The sequence below is a fragment of the Cyprinus carpio genome, chromosome A17, assembly GCF_018340385.1.
Source record: "Cyprinus carpio isolate SPL01 chromosome A17, ASM1834038v1, whole genome shotgun sequence".
Taxonomy (NCBI): Eukaryota; Metazoa; Chordata; class Actinopteri; order Cypriniformes; family Cyprinidae; genus Cyprinus; species Cyprinus carpio.
The window spans coordinates 15423135-15446908 of NC_056588.1; the positions used below are offsets into that span (position 1 = coordinate 15423135).

A 23774-nucleotide genomic window follows, 5' to 3' on the forward strand; every position below is an offset into this window, starting at 1 on the left:
ATTACATAGTTTGTTTCACTAAAAAGTGATTTTATACAGTTGAAAATAAATTGTAATCCATACAGTCAGTTTTTGTCTTAAGGAATTTATTACTTTAGTGTCACATAAAAATTTTGCATGTGGCAGACTGCATAATTTTTTTTTTTTTTTTTGCCATGCCACCTGCCAGTATTGCACAGTACTAAACAAACAAATGTTTAACATACAAATAAGCTATAATGAAAGTAACACTATTAAATACTATGCACTTATTGATTGGAAGTACAATATCTCAAAAGTATCCATGATATATTTTCATCAGCGCAAAACTATCCATGCAAACAGAAAAGTAAAACAGAATCAGTGATCCGAGTCCTTCGCATTATTGAGAATATATAAATGATTTACATTCGTTAGCTATTGAAAACAAGAATATTGTTGCTACATGAGGGCAAAATATTGTTTAAAAACCTGGCATATATTGATATGATTCTTAATTCTTAGCCCTTCTTCACAGAAAACAGTGCAGCACATTTGTTAAAATTGCAAACAATACAAGCAACAACATATTTCAGACTATTTCAGAATCTATTTACAAACCTAAAAATAATTTAAATGACATCTCAGATGAATAGACGATTTTGACATCACTCTGTTTTAATATTCCAAGGAGAGGTATAAGACACATGCCAGTGTTTGATGCATATTCCTCCATGTGTTCCCATTATTTCTGCTCTTCCATTTCTTTCTTAATCTCAGTGATGTACGGGTGGTCTTTACCGTGGGCAACTTCCATGATTGCAAGAGCCTGTGACAAATTCATCCACAACAATCTGTAAAGCCTAAATGTGCCCCAAAATATCTACAGTGATTACTATTTTGCATTTAGATTTTAAAAGGGACACCCACATCTACAACTGAATTATTATTACATTAGCACCGCTGACACCTTACCTTCTTTAAAGCTTTAACTCCTCGTGTTCTCTTCTCAAGTCCTAGGTACAATCTTCCAAGTTTCAGGTACATAGAAGCCACATTCAGTGAGTAAGGAGGGTAGTGCACACTAGAAAGATATATGCAATGAATACTACTAATAAAGTGGACACACTAGGAGTTCATTATTATTCAACTTTTAAAATGTAAATAATGTAAATAAATGTAAAAAGACATTTAGAGAGGAAATGCACTGAACCCAGCATTACCTGTAGGGCTGGATAATTTTCTCGCCATATTTCATCGCTCCATCCCAATCCTGCATATACAGACAGACTCCCATTGCCTGATACATCATGTGCAGCATGTACACATTGGTTTCGGCAAAGACTGAACCCATTTTCTCCAGGCTTAGTTCACAGATTTCCAGCAGTTCACTGGGGGGTACTTAGCAGTCAAGGAACTTTTAGTCAAACCCACAAAACCACCACTTCAAGATACTGTATATATGCCCAATTACAAAGAAATTAAGGGTCTGTAATTTTTATAGTAGGTTTATTTTAATGGATGGAGACAGAATATCAACCAAAAAATCCAAATAAAAAAAATAAAAAAAACATTATATAAAGCAGGGATAGGCAACTCTGGTCCTGGAGGGCCACTATCCTGCAGAGTTTAGCTTCAGCCCTCATAAAAACTCACCTGCCTGTATCTATCTAGTAATCCCGAAAACACTGATTGCCTTGTTCAGGTGTTTAATTAGGGTTTGAGCTAAACTCTGCAGGACAGTGGCCCTCCAGGACCGAAGTTGCCTATCCCTGATATATTTTTTTTTATTTGTTTTGAATGTTAGTAAGTGAAATAAGTATTTGATCCCCTACCAACCAGCGAGAATTCTGACTCCCACAGATTGGTTACGTGCCCATGTGGAACACAGATTAGTACTGCCACTAATGTCTCCTAATGTCCTACTCCTAATGTCAGCTCGTTAGGTGTATAAGACCACACAATCTGTATCTTCCATTCCAACCTCTCACCATGGGCAAGACCAAAGAGCTGTCAAAGGATGTCAGAGACAAGACTGTAGATCTGCACAAGGCTGGAATAAGCTACAAGACCATCAGCAAGAAGCTTGACGAGAAGGAGACAACTGTTGGTGCGATTATTCGGAAATGGAAGAAATACAAAACAACCATCAATCAGCCTCGATCTGGAGCTCTGTGCAAGATCTTGCCTCATGGGGTAAGGATGATCATGAGAAAGGTCAGGGATCAGCCCAGAACTACACGGGAGGAGCTTGTTAATGATCTTAAGGCAGCTGGGACCACAGTCACCAAGAAAAACATTGGTAACACACTACGCCGCAATGGACTGAAATCCTGCAGTGCCCGCAAGGTCCCCCTGCCCAAGAAGGCATATGTACAGGCCCGTTTAAAGTTTGCCTAAGAACATCTAAATGATTCAGAGAAGGCTTGGGAGAAAGTGCTGTGGTCAGATGAGACCAAAATTTAGCTCTTTGGCATTAACTCGACTCGCCGTGTTTGGAGAGAGAGAAATGCTGACTATGACCCTAAGAACAGCATCCCTACAGTCAAGCATGGAGGTGGCAACATTATGCTTTGGGGCTGTTTTTCTGCTAAGAGTACAGGACGACTTCACCCCATTGAGGGGCAAATGGACGAGGCCATGTACTGTAAAATCTTGGACAAGAACCTCCATCACTCAGCCAGAACACTGAAGATGGGTCATGGATGGGTCTTCTAGCATAACAATGACACGAAACATACCGCCAAGTTGCCAAGCCAGTCTCCAGACCTCAATCCTATAGAAAATCTGTGGAGGGAGCTGAAACTTCGAGTTGCAAAACAACAGCCAAGAAACCTTACAGATCCTCTCTAAATCTTTAAAGCGAAGTGGACCAAAATCCCTACTGAGATGTGTGCAAAGCTGGTGCCCAGCTACAAAAAATGTCGTACCTCTCTGCTTATTTCACTCACTGAAATGTAAATCAATTTCTAACCTTTATATAAAGTGTTTTTTTTCTGGATTTTTTGGTTGGTATTCTGTCTCTATATGCTAAAATAAATCTACCATAAAAATTACAGACCCTTCATTCTTTTGTAAGTGGGCAAACTACAGGGGATCAAATAAATATTTCCCCCACTGTAAGATGTAAAATTTTTCCTTCTGGAGCATCAGTGAGCATTTGCACCTTCTGTAATAGTTGCATATGAGTCCCTCAGTTGTCATCAGTGTGAAAAGATGGATCTCTAAATCATAGTCATTGTTGGAATGGGTTCAAAAATACACAAAAATGCTGAAAAACCAAAGAATTTGTGGGACCTGAAGGATTTTTCTGAAGAACAGAGGGCAGTTTAACTGTTCAGGACAAACAAGGTACTCATGAACAACTATCACAAAAATGGAAAAAAAAAGAATTTGTTGGAACAGCTGTGGATCATCCAGGTAACAACACAGTATTAAGAATCAAGCATATGTAAACTTTTGAACAGGGTCTTATTTTGGTAAAATAATGAACATTTTACAGATTCTGCAAAGTGTATGTAAACTTTTGACCTCAATTGTATATAGACCAACCTCAAACTTTTCAATGCTAGTGCATGTTGTCTTAGAAAAAGTGGGAGCTTGGGGTTACAAAGGTTAAGCACTATCTATCTGCTTCTGTCTACCTTTTCTCAGACTGAAAAACACTAGTCTATGTTATGTGACACAACATATCCCAAAGGCTAGTATGCCTTCGTCAAGTAGAGACTAAAAATATCCCACTGCCTCTGGATTGCCCCAAATTCAAAATATTGCGCAATAGCACAAAACTATAAACCACACACACACACACACACACACACACACACACACACGAATCCAAAAGAGAAAAGGCCAATGAAGGATATTTTTGTAGTGCTTTGCTCTCCTGAACTCCTCAATGACATTTCTGGCATACATCACCATCTGCTTGATTTCCTCTTCCTCTGGAGGTGTGCTAAGCTTTTGTCGGATCTCCATTTTGGCTTTGTCCTAAAAAAAAAAAAAAAAAACATTTTGTCATTCCACACATATCAACTTGAGTTCTTTTATTATTCTTCTTCTTATTCATTTTTATTCAAACTGTTATTACACATTTTTCCATGCTCCAAAATGTTTCTGAAAACCTGTTTATTACAGGGTTAAAATGGCACTCACCTTTGATTTATAGGTGCATTCTTTACAGTCACAGTTGAAGAAGTAAGAATCTCTCAACCGTTCAATTCGATCCTCTGTTGGATACAGGAGGTCAATATAACTGTTGAAGATCTATTCAAGAGAAACAGAGGACTGTCACACAATATACCGCAATTAAATTAGTAATGAGATAATTATGCAATACTTATAAGATGATAGATGTCAGGAATTCAATAGCGACTTGAAAGTATTACAAAGTATTTTAAATCTCACATTACAATTTAATGACAACGGCTGTAATTCCATTGCAAATGATGCAAACAATAAACAACAAAGGCTTCCTGAATGTGACACAATGGCAAATCATTTTAGGCCTGGCCAGTCAGTAAAGACAGAGGAGCTGGTACTTTTCAGCAGAAATTGAGCATTACATTGAGCGTAGAATTTGAGTCACATTTTATTAATGAATAGTGATATAAGCAGCAATGTTCTTTTAAAATGGCTCATGTTCATGGTGTGGCTTGTCTAACCTCTTCTCCAGGGCTGATGTCCTGCACGGCTCTGACCTCAGCCACAGTACCTTTATACGTCACAATCACATTTGGGCTACAGCTGTGGTTCATCAGAGCAACACTATCACAAAAAAAACACACAACAACAACAACAACAACAACAACAACAAAAATCATTCAATTAAGTATTTAACATATTGAGATCAATGCAATGGTTCTGAATTCTGTGAACCTTACTCTGGAAATACAGCAGAACCCAAATGAGACAGCTCCTCATCTTCAATGGTGAAGCCATTACAGTTCACCTATGGTGTAGAAATGGAGGAATTAGCATGTGGGTGAGATGGACATCCAGGTGCGTGAAACATTCCTCACATTAATGTCATGGACACACAGACTTGGACCTTTCATCGAATGGAGTATATGGATGGGAGTGAAAAATATTTTGTGTTTGATTTTTCAAAAATGGACAATACTTTCATTCTTCCATGGAACATACAAAGAAATGCTAGACTGAATGACAGTCAAGGTCACTGTTCACTTTCATCACATCTTTTTCACAGTGAAAGTAATGGAGTCTGTCATTCTCCTTAAAGTTTACCCAAAATTGAGAATTCTGTCATCAATTACTCTCCATTTTTTCTTTTTTCTTCTGTGGAATATAAAAGATGATATGGTTGGGTTACCATTGCTCCATAGTAGAAAGCAAGTCATACAGTTTTTACAGGCTGACTAAATTATTTTTTTGCGTGACCTTTCCCTTTAAAATAAACCAAGTATGAAATTTAATTTGTATATTTTAGAAAATATATTTTATTTAATAAGGTATGCATTCATACCTTAAATCAGGGGTGTCAAACTCAATTCCTGGAGGCCCGGAGCCCTGCAGAGTTTAGTTTCAGTCCTGCTCTAGCACACATACTATGATTTCAAATAAGCCTGAAGGACTTGATTATCAGGTGTTTAATTAGGGTTGAATCTAAACTCTGCAGGGCTCCGGCCCTCCAGGAATTGAGTTTGACACCCATGCCTTAAAGGGATACTCCATCCCAAAATGAAAATTTTGTCATTATTCATGTACCCCCATGTCGTTCCAAACCCGTAAGAGCTTTGTTCGTCTTCGGAACACAATTTAAGATATGTTGGATGAAAACAGGGAGGCCTGAGACTGTCCCATAGACTGCCAAGTAAATAACAGGAAAGTATGAAAAGCATCGTCAGAATACTCCATCTGCCATCAGTGATTCAACCTTAACATTATGAAGCAATGAGAATACTTTTTGTACACGAGAAAACAAAAATAACGACTTTATTCAACAATTCCTGTCCTCTGTGTCTCTCCAAATCAGCATAGCGCCATTTTGACAAATCTGAGCAGTACGCAGGCGGCTTTCATCCAAAATATCTTAAATTGTGTTCCGAAGACGAACAAAGCTTTTACGGGTTTGGAATGACATGGGGGTAAGTGATTAATGACAAAATTTTCATTTTGCGCTGGAGTAACCCTTTAAATAATAAATAGAATAGAAAACTTAATTAATACATATAATACTTAGTTTGCATGACTTTGAAAGCCAAATAAAATTAAGCAGCAATGTGATTATTTTAATTTGGCTTTTTATTCAGTAGCAAAAAAGTGAGTCCGTTTCAAATACTTCTGTTTATTCCTTGCTTTAATGCACTGTTACATTATCCACAAAATTATATAAAAGAAAATAATGATAGTTCCTCTCTGTCTTCATTTAATGAAAAACAATTTCCAAAGTTATGTGTAAATGGAAATCAGCTGACTTCACCTGGGCGAAGAGTTCGGTAAGTGCTGCGTTATCAGGAGAATCGAGATGTCTGGAGTAAAAGTGGTGTAGTGCAGCAATGTCTGTATCGTTCATCTCATTCTTCTCATTATCTAGCTTGTCCAGATCTGACAAACATACACAGAAAAGGCAATTAACATTTCATCTTCATAAAGTCTCCAGTTTTATATGATCAAGGTTATGCCACAACTTGGGTAGAATAAAAATACATAATTGAATTTCAGGGCAACAGCAGAAATAGCTCTCTCTACAACTAAATGTACAATGTCTGACATTTTTTTGTGGCTCCACTAGTTACAATTTGAGACACAGACGAAGAGTTGATGTCCTACTCTAGGCGTCATATATCTGAGACGGCCAACAGAACAGCTGGTAAGGGTCTTTAAACAGGTGTGGGAAGTCTCTGTCTTTACTGACTTCAACTTCAAACCCTATTTTAAGCAAAAGCCTTGGCATTTTTAAAAACCGTATATGGATAATGTTTGGCTCACTCAGAGAGCAATTAGACACTCACGTGCTTCTAATTCTCTAAGAGTCAGCACTCTTTCTGAAGGAGTCCTTTCTGTTTGGCACTTCTGAAAAACAAGAAAATGTTTAAAAGTTACATCTTACATGACCCTTGCAAACTGTCAAACATGCAAAACAAATACTTGTTTCAGTGTTTGATAAGACATAGGTTTTCCGGCCAACTGTGTGACACAAAGGGCCATGTGTTGGCTGAGTGAGTCACAGAGAGAGCTGCCGGGGCTGATGCATTCAGGAAAAAGACATCCATGAAAAACACATGGTAGGACCATATGTGCCAGAGCAGCACTGAAAATGCTACATCTAAATCTAAACTTAGACTAAATCATCAGCTGTGTGCTGGATTGTGCTGATTCTTAAAAAAAAATGACTGAATATTACTACTGGTGACCTTTGCATCAGTGTATTCAAAAAAGAAAACCAATCCCTATTTTCACACCTGTGAAGTTAATCATCTGCACAATGTAACAGGTGTCAACAGTTCCTTCAGTGCCCCTCTCTGCCGGTTTCTGAAACCTGATAAATGCTGCCTTCATAGGCAACATATGGAGGTAGGAAGGCAACATGGCACATCTAAATCCAATGTTTGTGTAACATCCTGTCAACTGAAATTCCTTGATCTGGCTGGATTTTGAAGACAGCAGAGATGTGTGCTGTTTTTGCTGCCTATGATCTCCCACAATATTCTGTGTATGTGTTCAGACACATGGATAAAAATCCCATTGGATAGAGGAGGCTGATTTATTGATGAATTTATAATTTTTTATAAAATATCTTCTATTGTGGACAACAACAACAAAATGTTATGTTGACTATTTTTATTTTATATCTATTAAAGCTAAATTCATAGAGTCATACTGTCATACCAAAAAAGCAGGTCATCCTCACCTGTTTCACAATTATTCTGGCGACCAGTCGCACGGTTTCTGACGGACACCAGTTTTCTCCATATGAGCACATGGCGGAGCACTCCAGCTTGTGCATGGGCCAGTCTCCTCTCTGAGGGAAGTACAAGGACATGGTTTGAAACATATAGCCTATTTTTGTATTGCATCGGCAGATCATACCATATACTCTGACAAACAAAACACATTCAGAGCTCAATAAAACCCAGCATGAAGGGTCACAGCTCTTCTTTTTGAGATGATATGCTTTCGATATAACTGATCGCATGTCGGCTCGCTTCCGTTTGGTGAGTCATGCTTCCAAATTGAATGGAGCCTCAAGGCGATTTCGAGAATTCTTGAGAGATAAGACTTTGAATTAGTCTCGGGCTGCCTCACAGGCTACTGGGCAATGAATAAACTAAATCCTGTGTTCTGGCGAGCAAACAGAAACTGATCCCTAATGCATTCGAGATGGATTGTCATAGCAACACCGCGGCCAGAACACCTTCTAGTTCAATTTAGGAATAGAGCAACAACCAAGTCCCTTAAAATAAACAGGCTACGCAGACTTGCTCCATGATCACTGCTTAAACTATATTGGTTTGCTGTTCTTTTTTTGGCTTTTGCTTTTTATATTTAAATGGACAACAGGGTGTAATTTTTTCTGCAATAAAATTCTCTTTCTTTGACGGAGACAACCATATGTAGCCTCCTTTCCAAGGAGTGCCAACACTGTGGTGCTATCAAAACATTTCTCTGTTTATTTGAACACAATTGTCAGACATGTCAAAATCAATGGCGTGATTTTGGGGTGAGACTTGTAAGTCATTTAAGCAGAGAATGGTGCATGATAGTTGGGGTTACAGCACAAAAACGTTCTTCAGTTCCTCCTTGGTGAAGCTGATGATAACATATAATGTAGTTCAATCTATCAAATTAATGTCTTGTGAAGTGAAAATCCATCAAGGTGTTTTAACTTTAAAACACTGCCTCTGCCAAAAAAAAAGTCTAATAATGCTTCCTCCAGTGAAAAAGTCCATCTGCTGTTGTCTTCACACATTAAAATCTGCTGACATATTTGTTTAGAGCTGTTTTGGACTGTTTTTGGAGTGTTTGTGCAGATTTCTCTCCTGATTCAGATGAGACAACTTTTTCACCGGAAAAAGCAATATAATTGATAGAGGACTATATTTGCTGAAAGTAACGGTTTGAAGTTAAAGTGTTTTAATGATAAATTTGTTTATTTCAAACAAAGTTATTCACTTAACAAGATGTTAATTGATTGACTGGAGTCGTGTGGATTATTGTGATTAAATTTTCAGCAAATTTAAATTTTTTGACATATAATGCTCATCTATGTAATTTTGCAATTCAGTTCAGACAGAAAACAAAGACCAATGAAGGGACAAGCCTAAAAAGTAAAACCAAACAGCCGTGTGATAATGGATAAGCTGATTCTAATGCCACAACTTGTACGAAGCACAAAAACAGCAGGGATGAGACAGAAGGGTCTTGTGTTAGAGTGCAAATGGATTATTGATGATCTTTATTTTCAGTGCTGAATTTTCGACTCTGCTTGGCGCTCAGCAGCAAAGATCAATTACAGAGCTGTCACTCTGGCTGTGGTCTCCATAGAGCACTATCCCTGTTGCTCATCCTGGAGGAACTCATGAATGAGGAAATGAGAGTCAACTGTGCTGTCGTATACAATGTTTATGAGATAAAATAAATATTTTAAAGCCTTTCAGAAAGGAAAAAGTCAATATATGAATTATTGCCTTGATGGGAGATGAACTACTGCTTAAAGTTTGAAAGTCTCTTATACTCATTCTGTGGGTTGTTGACATTTAAATGAAAATTCTTTAATTGTTTATTAGCTATTATGTTGTTCCAAACCTGTACGAGTTGCTTTCTTATGTTGAACATAAAAAGATATTTTGAAGATTGCTGGTAATCAAAAAGTTGGTGGTCCCCATTGACTTTCATAGTAGGAAAATAAATACTATGGAAGTCAATGGGAACCACTAACTGAAATTACTTGTAAACTCTGTCAGGTGTAGCTAATCACCTTCTCAATGGCACACAAATCCATCTGACTTTCAGCTGTGATCAGCGATGCTCATTTTGATCAGCTCAGCGAAAAGAGCTTTCCTGGAGCTTTTCAGTACTTGGTAGTAGGGCTGCACAATTATGACAAAAATCATAATTGTCGATTATTCCCTTGAAATTGTAATTGCAATTATTAATTACGGTTATCACAATTTACATTGAATGATGTTTATACCATTGTTTTATGCAACTGCATGCTGTATTTTTATACGAAAATAAACTAGCTAAAAACACTCTAACTGAAAAACTTTAGTGCTTTTCTATAGTATTAAGCCTCAAATGTCAAATATACATCGGATTGGTTTCTTCTTTAAATTATAAAAAAAAGTAAAAATATGAATGGTATTATTATGTTATACTAAAACTTAAACAATGGTAAAACCCTTACGATAACATGTAGAAACAAAAAACATATCTTAAGCTTGCAGAATAACATAATTGGACTTTGAATGATTAATTGCCACTTTGAACGATTACGTAATTGTGGCATCCATAATTGTAATCGCGATTAGAAATTTGATTAATTGTCCAGACCTACTAGGTAGTGCAACTGAAGCAAACATTCAACTATGGGTGGCAAGGCACTGTCAAAAGATCTCCAAGATAAAGTTGTGGACAGGCACAAGTCAGGAGATGGATAAAAAAATTTTTTAAGACTATAAATGTCTAAAAGCACAGTGAATTCGAAGTCGAAGGTATTTGGTACAACACAGACCATCCTTGGATCAGGACGTCGCTCCAAACTGGATGAAAGAGCCAGGACTGGTCAGAGAGGCAACCAAGAGGCCTACAGCAACTTTGAAGCAGTTGCAGGAATTTATGACAAACAGTGGCCATAGTGTGCATGTGACAACAATATTTCAGATTCTCCATTGTATGGGAAGGTTGAAAGAAAAAAGCCACTCCTTAAGAAAGGCCACATGCAGTCGCGACTTGAGCTTTGCCAAAACGCACCTTGAAGGTTCTGAGGTAGGGCTGGGCGATTTGAGCTAAAACTCATATCACAATATTTTACACTGTCCAGACGATATCGATATTATATTGTGATAGGAGAAAAAAAAATTACAGGCAAAATGTTTTATCTTCTATAACTAGAAAAAGTGAGGGATTGGACATAGACCTGAAATCATCAACTTTGTAAACATTTGTGCTGCTTAATATTTTTGAGAAAACATTTTTTTTCATGATTCTCATAGTTATGAATCTTTTGAAATTGTTCTTTGTGTTAGAGCGCTGGAGTTCGTCAGAAATAGAACGGGGCATTAGTTTACTGTCATGGATTTGTCGTGTTGTGTCCACAGCAGAGAACATCACTGGGTTCTATTGCTATTATATATTATAGTGGTTCAAGCCCTTATATTGTTTTTTTTTTTTTTTTTGAGTTACAGATCAGATTTTTTTTGGATAAGCAAGAAAAAAAATATTGCACAATGACAATGCCGTTTTTGGACAAGCTAATTTTGTGTGTACATATACGCAACTCGGGTATTTCCATGCTGCCTGAAACTTGTCTCCATATGCTTGTGAGCGCTTTGATTGTGTGTGAAAACAGCGCGTGAGTATCGAATTGAGCTCTCTTTCCTTTCTTATTCTTCTGGTTAAAATTAGCAAATGAATCTGCAAATCACGTGCGTGCCGAACAGTATAGGGTCTTGTCCGTACGTACCACAGATCAACTGCAATCCGTTTAACCCCTAATATGTGACAGATTACAATCTTTTATTTATTTAACATGAAATCGTCAAATTGCTACTCCATATCCATCGCTTTCAACGAAAATACTGAATAATAAGAACAATCATTAACACGTAATAAATAACAGTGTCATATATTTACACATTTTTCCCAGAACGTTTTTGCGACCAGGCAGCAATTCTTCCACGGGCCGGTAGTGGGTCGCAACTCGGTGGTTGGGGACCTCTACTGTACACTATCCCTCAGCCTTGCCTTGCCCCCCAGTTTGGGAACCACTGGAGTAGACAATTTGCACTCTATTAATTTGGTCTGTTTGGTCTGTCTGCTAATGCCTGTGTAGTACAGCAGTGCACACAGAGGACAAAAACATTCAGCCTCGAGTCTTTATCGTCATTTGTGTTCAAATTTGCAAAGCGTACCAAATTGAACAAAGTATATAAATGCAAAATTTGAATTGAATATATAACTGTGACGAGTGGGGCGGGGCCGAGAGCTGTGGGAACGAATCGAGGCTGGTGGATTAATTGGAAATGAGCGACACCTGCACCACTCACCTGTCTCGAGTCCCACAGAGGAGCTCCGGAAGGATAAAAAGAGGAGTTACGACTGTGAAGTACGAGAGACCAAATGATATGCCTGGCGGAAATCCAATACAGCTCACCATCCAAATAACACCATTCCTACAGTAAAGCATGGAGGTGGTGATATCCTTGTTATGGAGTGTTTCTCTGCAGCAGCGACTGGTGCACTTTCTTGAGGAAAATCTGCTGCCCTCCGCCAGAAAATTGTCAATGGGAAAAAGTTTTACCTTCCAACATGACAATGACCCAAAGCACACAGCAAAACTGACCACACAGTGGCCATGTCCCTGCATGGCCTAGTCAGAGCCCAGACTCAAACCCCAATGAAAATCTTCTTGAAGAAAATTACTTGAAGACTGCAGACTATGTTGTCTAAATCAAACCATATAACTATTTACTACTGACAAATTATTACATATATATCAGAACTGTCCAGCTAGCCCTGCGACCTTACATAGGATAATTGGTTTGGAGAATGGATGGATGAAAATTGGTCTCAAAAACTGTATGCAGCAAAGAGTGGTGGAGGTCCAGCTGATTTTGAGCTGCTAACACAAAGGTTGCAATGTGTGATTCCAGGTAAAGAGAGTCCATTATCAATGCAATTCATTCTGAGACTCTGACTCATACACAGGAAAAGCACTTCAGCTATCGTTGCTCCAGTGGGATCCTCCTCACAATTAGAGCACTGTAGTGTAAGTACTGAGCATAGGGAAAAAAAGCTCTGATATATGCTGACAGAGCAAAATTAAACAGATCATTATGGTCGTGGCTTCTGATTGGTCAATACAGCGTTCCACTGTTCCATTCCCATGATATAGTAACAGCTTTGACCAGTTCACTATATCACTACATAGCATCCATAGCAGATCATTATTCATGTAGCAAAACAAACTATTTCTTTTTGTGTTCCACAGTATATGAACAAGAAAATAATGACAGAATTTTCATTTTTGAGTGAACTATTTCTGTAATGCGGACAATGGAGCAAATCCACACAGAGACTATGGTTTCATTTCCTTCAACAACTCATTAAAATCACAAACACAGACTTACCTGACACTCTACATTGCAGTAATAGGCCTGTTTACATTTTCCACACTTTGACAGGCCTTCTTCTCTCCTGTGAATGAAATAAAGTTTAATTGATCAGATGATTCTCAATTTACCCTTTAGCATGCCACTATTTCAATCTATGTTGAAGGGAATTCACCCAAAAATGAAAATTCGGACCACATTTATTCACCCTAATGCCACGTAAGTTTAGGCAATATGAACTTTCATTGAAGGAACAGAAATCTCTCAGGATTTATTAAAAGTATCTCATTTGTGTTTCAAAGATAAAATAAAGCCTTAGACATGACATTTTTGGGTGTGCTATCCCAATAAGATCCATTATTTAAAAAAAAGATATATATATATATAGTGAAATTTTATTTCATACCAAATTTAACATCTCTTTTCTTGTTCGATGGAAGAAAGTCATATTATAACTGACAAATTCCCTGTTGACAACTGATTCTAAACATCACAGTATTTCTGTTGTACCTCAGATCGCCACACACTGTAATAATATCCACCAATCACAACAAAAGCTTTTATTAAAGTGCAGAACATAATAATTTATATAATTGACATTTGCCATTGACAATTGACATCATCGAAGAGATATATTGTCATTGCATGTTGTGGATTTATCTAGTCTAGAAGTCTATCACACACATCTCCAGTAAAATTTACTGCCTGGAAAGAAAGACTACACTGAACATTCATCCACAGCACTCACTGGCCGTGTTGGATGTGTATACTAAGTGGGTCACCCTACCCAGTGCACGACCCAGCAGCATTTAAACTGCAAACAGAAAGCATATGCCAGCCATCTTTAAGAGGGATCAGCCCCTAAGTGAATGCAGATTACCTTCCTGTCAAACATGTCATTAAAAATGTGATTATGAACTATTATAAAAGTTAATAAATATCATTATTACGACGCTTTACGTGCATGCACTGTCATGTGAAACATCCGTAAACATGCCCTGAGGATCTAGACTGCACAAAAACAAAGTGTCAGACGTGGACTTGTAAGGAGCGCTGACCTGGTAAAGCAGCATTCGCAGTGTCCGCCTCTCTCGTTCACGGTCAGCACGTAAGCATACGCCGGACAGGCGAACACTAGATCACCAACTTTGAAATGCTTTGTGGCTCTGAGTCCCCGGCCTTTACCGGGGCTCACAAACCTTTCGGTACCCTCAATTCCTTCGGTTTTCATCGCTCTTGACCTGCTGCTCGCGTGTCACACTTCCTTGCCCTAGCCAGAAAGCGGCGTCACGGTCTCAGTCGGTTGTGTTAGTGATTACGGCAAGTGTAGTCACACCATTGCCACACCACATGTTCGGAGAAAAGAGTCCAAACAACGAGCCACACCAGCAGACAGGCGGATCTCGGCAGTGCCACACATGCCCAGCGGTCCTAAAGCCCGTCCACGAGCAGCCAGCGTCCGCATCCAACCTTTTGGCCTCATGGCGCCATCAAGTGGTCATCAGGCGGAAGTGAGTCTTGGCCAATTTTCTGTTTTAATTGATGAATAATTCTTGCACCATATCATTAGGGCCCGAGCACCGAGGTGCAAGCTGGAGACCTATTGTTTTTGCTATGTTTTTTTCACTATTATTATTATTTTTTCTCTCTTTAAATGATCTTGCCCATTTTAGAGGGCTTTACCATGCTCGAAAACTCTGCTCAGACATCAGACCTGTGAAAAATGGAAAAGTTTTGCAGTGCTTGGCCTTGGGCGTGGTCGGGGGGCTCTACAGCGCCACCAAATGCGGGCTGGGATCGAGATGAAGTTTCTCCGATGTGCACGAAACTCGTATGGTCATTGGTGATCTCATGTAGGGAAAAGTTCACTTGGTTTTATTTGACTTCGCCCAACAGGATGTCAGCCATTCTGGATTGAATGTGGGATTTTTTAATTGTCAACAATCTCCTCTGTGTCTCTCGATATCACCGTATGCTGCTTATGCTCTTCTGTGTTCCGAAGACGAACAGAGATTTTACGGGTTTGGAACGACATGGGGGTAAGTGATAAATGACAGAATTTTCATTTTTGGGTAAACTAACCCTTTAATAGATTGGACAACTTTTACACCACAGACATTAGCTCCACCCAACAGAAAGTCAGACATTTTTGACTGGTAAACAGGAAGTGTCTCATATCTTCTACATTCATTGTGTGATTCACAAGACACACAATTGTTTGGCCCTTTCGGCTGATCATATTAAACTCTGCATCCAGAGTTGTTTACACTGTTAAAGAGTTGGATTCTCATGCTGAGCATGGCAAAGTTTTAAAAAACTATTTTTTCAGATAGTTTTTTCAGATCGTGGGTCTTCATGACGTAGACGAGGGTGGAACTCCTTACATGGGCATTTCTCCCAGAAAAAATGCGCCCACACGCATGGACCAGAGCGAGAACGAGATAGCACCCATCAACAAGCTTCATCCGACAGCAGCGCTGCACTGGACTCACTAAGGAAGACTGTTTCTAAAGAAGTGTGTTTTTGGTTGTAAGGGAAAGATAACCTAGTTCAGCTTCCTAAAGAACCCAGAATTATGTAAACAGTGGATGCAGTTTGGTTTTCCAGGGCAGCAATGGAGTTTCACAAGTGTGTTTGTTGACGAACGTTTGATACTGAAAGATGGAGCGGTCCCAGTGATAAAAGATCCCGGTCATGATTCATAACTGCAGACTGTAATTGAAACGGCATCAAATGTCTGTTTTGTTGGCATTCGGCGCTCAAGTGCGTGCCTCCAGGACTCGGCTTTTCCTGGAGAGAATCGTAAAGCTGTATCTTTCTTTTATAAATATGATAAAACTACAGACTTTTTGGAGATATTAATGATGTAGTGCTACTCTATAGGTACTCAAGATTAACATGAGATTGGGTGAAACTGTGTGTGTTCTGCCCCCTTTAATGTAGCTTTTATGGGTCATGGATGTACAGTAGCACAATCAACTGGAAGAAGAAAGTATTGCATTCACAACAGTCTTCGAAAAAATCTATTTATGTTAATACAAACAGCAAAAACATATCAAATGTGTGGCAAACAAGAGCTGCACGATTAATCATTACAAGATAACAATTTAAACACCCATTCGGGCTTATTCTTAATTGACAAAGAGCCAGCGGACATGTATGCCATATATGACCACAGCTTCTGCTTTTTTCAGCAGAATAGTTTGCTTTCTCATATAACAGACTATAGCCTGACTTGATCCAACATAAGAAATGAATAGTGCTATGTGTTGTTTTTACCCGAGTATAATCTAGCGCACAATTACATTTGAATTCCCATCGAGCCTACATTGTTCCTCAGAAATCACTGATACCGACACCCCCTTTTATCCTGTTGTGCGGTTTGGCCTGGCTACAGATTCGAATATTGTGCGAGGGCCTTTCGTTCCCCTGGGACAGGGGAACAACTCATTATTATTATTTTACATTTCATATTTCAGTCAGTGTGTATGCTTTGGCAATAATGTTAAGCATTTGCAAGAAACTAAATAAAGAATTGTGGGACATCATTGTCTGTGAGGGATACGTTGTGATGCAAATCCGACCAGATTGTTGATGTGAAATACATGTAAACACCTACGACTCTGATAAATGACCAGTTGTGCTTTTTTATTGTACTTTCAGCTCGCTTTAGAAAAGACAGTTGTATATCGCTTTAGAAAAAACAGTTGTATATATAAAATTCATATAATTATCAGTTGTCACTATTATCTCAGAATAATATGTTTTGTAGGATGATATCTAAATGTTTAGTTTTATGATCAAAACTCTGTAGTTTTTTATTGTGGGTGACAAAACATATAATCCAATGAAAAACAATGCTGATTAATAAATGAATAAATATTCACCAAAAGCCTGTTTTGTCATATTTGATACATACATTTGAACACAATTTTTCAAAGAAATGATAAATGACTAATCAAGTAAACCTAAGTTGCTTCAGTCAAGTAAATGTTCATATTGAAATATCAATAATGTCAATGTAAATGTTATTCTTAAATTTACTTAATAATTTTTTTTAAAAATATTTCATGGCAAAAATGCACAACCTGAAGGTGGATTTTTTTTTTTTTAAATTATCCTAAAAGGCCTTTTACTTGCTAAAAAGGGTATGAACTATCAGTCAGAAGGCAGAAAGCATGTAGTAGATTTAGGGATGCACAATACCATTTTTTTTAAAGAACCGATCCGACAATAGCACAGGTTTTATTTTATTTGTTATTTTTTTAAATCACTGTAGAATTTCTATACCTCTGTGTGTTGACCTGATCACTGAATGCTACCATTTATCTTATAAATGTATTCTTTTTGTGTTTAAGAAAAAAATGTACACAATATATATACATATATATAAACATAATCTATGACAAAAATACTATTATAAACTAAGTTAGTGGATAATTCAGCAGCCAAAGTTACTTTAGAAAAATGATGAGTGCACAAAAATTTTATAAAATCAAAACATTTGGCGAAAAAACATTATTTAGTGGGGAACAAATAAAAGTGATAGGACTAAAGGACTAAATCTGTTAAAATGTTACACATTGCTCCTTGTATTGTTGTAAAATACATTCATGAAAAAAGTAAATATATTTATATATAAATATATACCATAAAATTAAAAGACATTTCTTTTAAATGTATAGCACAGTAATGAGGCAGCAACATATGACAGACAGGACAGAACAAGAAAGGCTATTAACAATCTTTCATTGCAGAAAAGTATTATAATAATCCAATTTATGGTGCTTTATAATGTTTTTGTGCCTTTTGTGCAGCTTAACAATAACACAGAATAGTATACGCACAATATCGGATTTGGATCCGTCTATTCTGACTGATACACTATCCGGCAGAAAATGGAAGTATTGGAGCCGATACCGATAGCCTGCTGAGTATCGGATCGTCCATCCCTAAGTAGATTGTGTAGATTTTGGCGCAGTCTTGATGATGTTAATAATTTATAGGCCTTAGAAATGCAGTGTTAAGTGGTGTTGCTGGCCAGTGTGGTGTATTTGAAATGTTTTTTTTTTTTAATTTTTTCCTTACAGTATAGAGTAGACAAACAGACAAACACACAGACAAAGTATGCTGTTTTCACCACAGTTCATTTTACACTTGGTGGCTTTTTAATGTCTGCTTCCATCTGCTGTCCAAATAATGTACTGCATGCTGAAACATGCTCTCCAATATCTCCATCTGCTGGTAAGAGTGAGTTATACTCAATGAGACAACAATTTATTGCTCCAATACTCTTGCCCCATTGGGATTGTAGTTGTCTCATGTCCTGGATATTGTACTTAATAACTATCCCACATCAGAGGAAAATTAAATCCTGAAAGGATTTGTCATTTCAGGCAAAGGAGTTGCTATTGTGAACACAAATGTTGTTTTCCAGTATCGATCTGAATATATTTTGGCAAAGAATTGCATATGGAGAAATTATTCCAATAATAATGAGGAAAAGGAGCCAAATGTTCAATACATGAATGACAAACAAAAACTAACCAACGCATCAATTGGGTATTAGAAAAAAGAAAACCTAAAAACAATTTTTTTTTTGAGTTTTTCATTTCTGAATGGTTCTAGCTGATCTTACATTAAAGGGTGGTAAAGTAAGGCCAGTATGCATGAAATTCATCAATTAGTCCGACTGGCAAAGTTACAGAACAGCTCTTTTTGCTAAGTTATCACCATTGAATAATTCATCACAATTGTTCATCGTTTTGTAATAAAGCAGTAGCTTTTGGCTCCTCAATCTCTCTCTCTCTCTCTCTCTCTCTCTCTCTCTGTGTTTAGATGCTTTTAGACACACACACACACACACACACACACACACACACACACACACACACACACACACACACACACACACACACACACATATATATATATATATATATATATATGCAGTTTGGACATGGCAGCATTACAGAGAATTAATTTTCCCAGTGCTTGTATAATAAGACTTTTTCATTTTCTTGGCCAATTTATTTAATTTTTGCTTGAAATTTTATGTTAATTTGTATATTAAGGTAAGTCTTTTAAACATTTAAACTATTTAAACATAATGCAAAGGCTTTCTTTTCCTTTTTATTATAACAATATTTCCATTTTCAAATTTTATGAATACTTTTGTGTTGCATTTCACTGTGAAATTTGACAGGAATTCTGTGGGACTCCATCATGCCTTTGTTTCAACTCATGAAGCAGTCAGAGGGTAGCGATCAAATATTAAGAAATGACTCCCGAAATTCCCTCTCTGCCCCATTCTTCTCCATATTAAAATTTTATAAAATCACCTTTCTGATAAATCCAAGGATCTGACACAAACATTCATCTAATCGTTTTATCCAACCCTGGAGCCCAATCAAAAAAATGTTTTCTTCTTAGTAGTTCTAATCTAAAGACACAACCCTTTATAATTCCATCAAAGAAGAATACACCTATCCATTTGTGAATAATGCTATCATTTTCATTTCTTTTCTTGATTATTTTGTAATACAATGTTTCTTAGGACATAAACCCCCCTCTGTTTAGCATTCCCCTAGTCGCCATGTCCTAAATACTAAATCATTTTTGATATTAGCAAGGGCAGAGCCTATGGGAATAATAATTTTTTTTTTCTAATAAAGGAAGATGGATTAGATATTCCAGATTGTCATTCTGAATTAAAGAAAATGATAAGGAATGAAAAAAAAAAAAATAATATAAGTAGATTTAGTTCTCAAGGAGACTCAGATATGATAAAATGCTTCAATCTGTGCAGATGACAGAGAGCAGTCTGAACCCTTAAATCTCCCCGTAACAAACATGTAGGGCTTAACTCTACACTCAGAGCTCTTTTAGTTTTGACGCTGAATGCAAAAATGTTTTTTTTTTTCTGCTTTTTTTCCGATCTTCTGATCTTTCTTTTTAACATCCCCTTGTATGATTATATACAGTGCCTTCTATGAAGGAATCCCTGTTCACAAACATACTTGCAAAAGATCCTGTCTTTGTTTCACACACTCTTCGTCCACAGTCCCTTTAGGGCACATCACAGAATTCTACCAGCAGCTGTTGCAGATATAAGTAATGTGCGATTGTTGGCCCATAAAGTGGTTTAAGAAAATTCCCCGCAGTTGTAGGCGCTGCTCTGCTCAGATTAAGTGCCAAATCTATGGCCTCGTATCACCATGCTGATCTCTGTTTTCACTGTGGAGCTTTGAATTCAACTGCATAATTCACTCAAAACAGGTGCAAAACTGACCTGAGTTGAAGTTGGTGATAGCCTCACTTCTGTTATGAATGACAGAATTAATGTGATACAGTTAGCACCTTTACACCTGTGACATTTCTATATTTTGCATATATGAGCTTTGAAAAGGGTGCCCGATATCATATCAAAAACTGTTTAAACTCTATTTTTTTTTTCTTGAGAGAATTTTTAAATATATACTTGTATTTATTTATTTAATTGTCAAATTATTTATTCAATTCAACTCTTAATACAATCACCCCAGTTACAGTAGTTGGGCCAGTTGTAACACTTATAATTAACTAACTGTATTTCAAATAGCATCTAGCTTCAGAGTAAGTAATATCATTGCTTTAGTACTAAATTTTATAATATTATGAATTAATATTAAATTAATAATTTATTATGAATCATTCATGCCACAAGCATGCACTGCTTTCTTTCAAATCAAAGCTAAATACACGTAGAAACAGCGCATCCTTGTGGCGCGGATGATACAGAAGAGCATACGCAGAATACGGTGATATGGAGAGGCACAGAGGAGACTGTTGACAAAGGAATTGTTGAATAAAGTTATTATTTTTGTTTTCTTTGCTTACAAAAAGTGTTCCCGTCACTTCATATAACCCAGAGTGCACATCTGATGGCAAATGGAGTATTCTGACGACGACTTTCATACCTTTTATGGACCATGACACTGTTATTTACTTGGCAGTCTATCACAGACCTCCCGGTTTTCATTTAAAATATCTTAAATTGTGTTCCGAAGACGAACGAAGCTTTTACGGGTTTGGAACGACATGAGGGTAAGAGATTAATGACAAAATTTTCATTTTAAGGGTGGAGTATCCCTTTAAGTTTCAGTGATAGTTTCATTGTAATTTATCATTAAAATATTATTTTAAAATATAAATATGAATATAATTCAATAAAAGTCTTCAACTAGATTTTTTAATGAAATAATTAACGAATCAATGTTTCAAGTAAATTTTCAAACAATTTTTATTAATTATTTTTAACTATTATTATTTCATAACTTTTAACTAAGGGTACTGTCATGGTTGCCTACAGGAAAAGCGCGGGCAAGGAGACATGGAGTACATCAACAGGGAGATTTTATTGAACTTCAGAAGGGGAAACACAGGGCAGGCAGGAACACAACATGTAGCACAACATCAACGTTTAAGACCCAACAGAGACAAACTGAACTGACTAGAACTTAAGTACACAGGGGAACGAGGATAATTAACTAAACACAGCTGGGAACAAATGAAGAACTAATCAGGGAACATAATGGGAACAGGAAGGACCAAATAAGGGCATAAGGAAACATAGGAAGCAGAGCACACACAAAACATGGAACAGAGTCTGACAGGTAGATGCTCATATTATTTTATGGTCTTAAATAAGAAAATTTAAGGCAAACGTTTGAATTAATGTAGACCCTGCTGTGCTTATACAAGCCCTCCCTCCACTGAGCTGATCAGAGCGGTTTTCTTTTTAATTCCTCCACCACAATCATTTTATTAATATGGGTAAAACGGGACATCTGGACATTTAAATGCGAGACATTATGTGTGCTAAACAGATGCTGTTTTATAACCATTTACAGATGTTCCTATGACCTGTTTCATATGGATGAGAACATTTCTTGTTTAACCAGATAAACATTGGAAATAAAAAAATTCTAACAATTAAGATGCCATGTTTCTGTCTTACAACAGCAAGTTTCTCTTTTTAACCATTTTCTGCTGATTTTTCTGGCACATATTGAATTCTGAATGTCTCACAAGTAAAAAGGAAGAAAAGACTTAAGCATGATTTGTTATACTTGCCTTTGTATAAGCATTTGGGTTGTTTCAAAAATCATCCCATCATGGAGTAAAAGGACCTAGTATTATTGAAATGGTCCTAGCGTACAGATTTGATGAATTGACCATGTTCTTGTGTGCTTATGTTTTGATTGAATGAAAAGGATGAGATTGTCTGAGGAGAGAGGTGGGGGGAGGCTTCTTTGTGGATTAAACACAATGACCGAAGCATCCTCGTCAGAAAATATTACATTTACCAAATGTCTTCATTGCGTCTGGGTTAGATTGCATTTAGTTTATTGCTGTTCCATGATGAAATCCTTTCAAGTCCTCCTAGGATAGGTGATGTTCATGAGAGAAGGTTGTGTAATCCCTTATACTGTATATAAAAAATTGAATTCTGAGTATGGGTCACCATACTTGTCTTATTGTTAATTGAGTTTTTGCCTAATAGTAGTGCCAAAAACAGATGATTTGACAATGAACAGTTGCTGTTTAGGGGTTATGTAGGTCCAAATCATAGGTCCAAATGCATAATATTCAGGCATGGTTACTTAAAACTCAGAGCAAAATGCTACAAACTATGGAATGTGATATAAAATGGTCCCAAAAAGGGATTTTAGTGACAACTAACTTTCCTTATAATGAAGTGACATTAGCAAACAAATGATATTAAACCCTTTTATAATATTAGCCCTAGTTTTTCAGTAATTGTATTATATTATTGTTGTAATTAATTAATTAATTAGTTAGTTCATTCATTAGTTGGGTAGTTACAGGGGACATGTTCCAATGTGTTCAAATTATTTTTTACATAAATACATTTAAGAAATAATGATATACTGTATACATTAGTTCAAAATTATGGGTTTGGTAAGGTTTTTTTTAATGTTTATAAACGAAGATGCTCTCTTATTACCAAGGCTGCATTTATTTGATCAGTAATTATCAGTAAAATATAGTAATTTTAAAAATGTAAATTATTCATGTAATGGCAAAGCTGAATTTTCAGCAGCCATTGCTCCAGTTTTCAATCATTACATGATACTTCAGAAATCAGAAATCCTTCTAGTATGCTGATTTGATGCTCAAGAGACATTTCTTGTTATTACCAGAATTTATTTGAAATAGAAATCTTTTGTAATATTAGAAATGTACCCACTGTCACTGTCACAGTATTTGAAACCAGAGTAAGATTTATATTGAAATATATCAAATATATATTAAAATATACATCTATTCTTAAGTATTCTAATACTATTGAGGCCACTGTAGATGAAAACCATTGGTACAGCTGAGCCTAATCTTGGGTTAGATTAGTGCTTCAATCTTCGGCTCATAAAATAAGAAGATCATATGATTAGACAAATACAATATGTTTCACAATATTTCGATGCTGAAGTCTCCTAATCTGGTCATTGAGTTTCTTAT

General features: G+C 36.8%; 1 protein-coding gene across 1 annotated transcript; it reads right to left on the reverse strand.

The window, feature by feature from the left end:
* Positions 1-69: 69 nt before the first annotated feature.
* Positions 70-14710, reverse strand: LOC109064703 (SET and MYND domain containing 2a). The gene is made up of 12 exons (XM_042774637.1): positions 14312-14710; positions 13272-13338; positions 7832-7942; positions 6933-6993; positions 6401-6525; positions 4842-4909; positions 4623-4725; positions 4114-4224; positions 3825-3948; positions 1182-1356; positions 934-1042; positions 70-787 (listed from the first exon to the last, which is right to left on the reverse strand). The coding sequence occupies exons 1-12, from the start codon at positions 14482-14484 to the stop codon at positions 704-706; spliced, it is 1311 nt and encodes a 436-aa protein (XP_042630571.1). The 5' UTR covers positions 14485-14710; the 3' UTR covers positions 70-703.
* Positions 14711-23774: the final 9064 nt, after the last annotated feature.

Excerpts from the sequence above, each read along its gene's own strand:
- LOC109064703 (XM_042774637.1), bottom strand. The coding sequence starts at position 14,484 with ATGAAAACCGAAGGAATTGAGGGTACCGAAAGGTTTGTGAGCCCCGGT. Across the intron at positions 4,726-4,841 it reads GGTTCTGCTGTATTTCCAGA|TGTTGCTCTGATGAACCACA; the intron begins GTAAGGTTCACA and ends TTTTTGTGATAG. Across the intron at positions 4,225-4,622 it reads ACATCAGCCCTGGAGAAGAG|ATCTTCAACAGTTATATTGA; the intron begins GTTAGACAAGCC and ends TCTCTTGAATAG.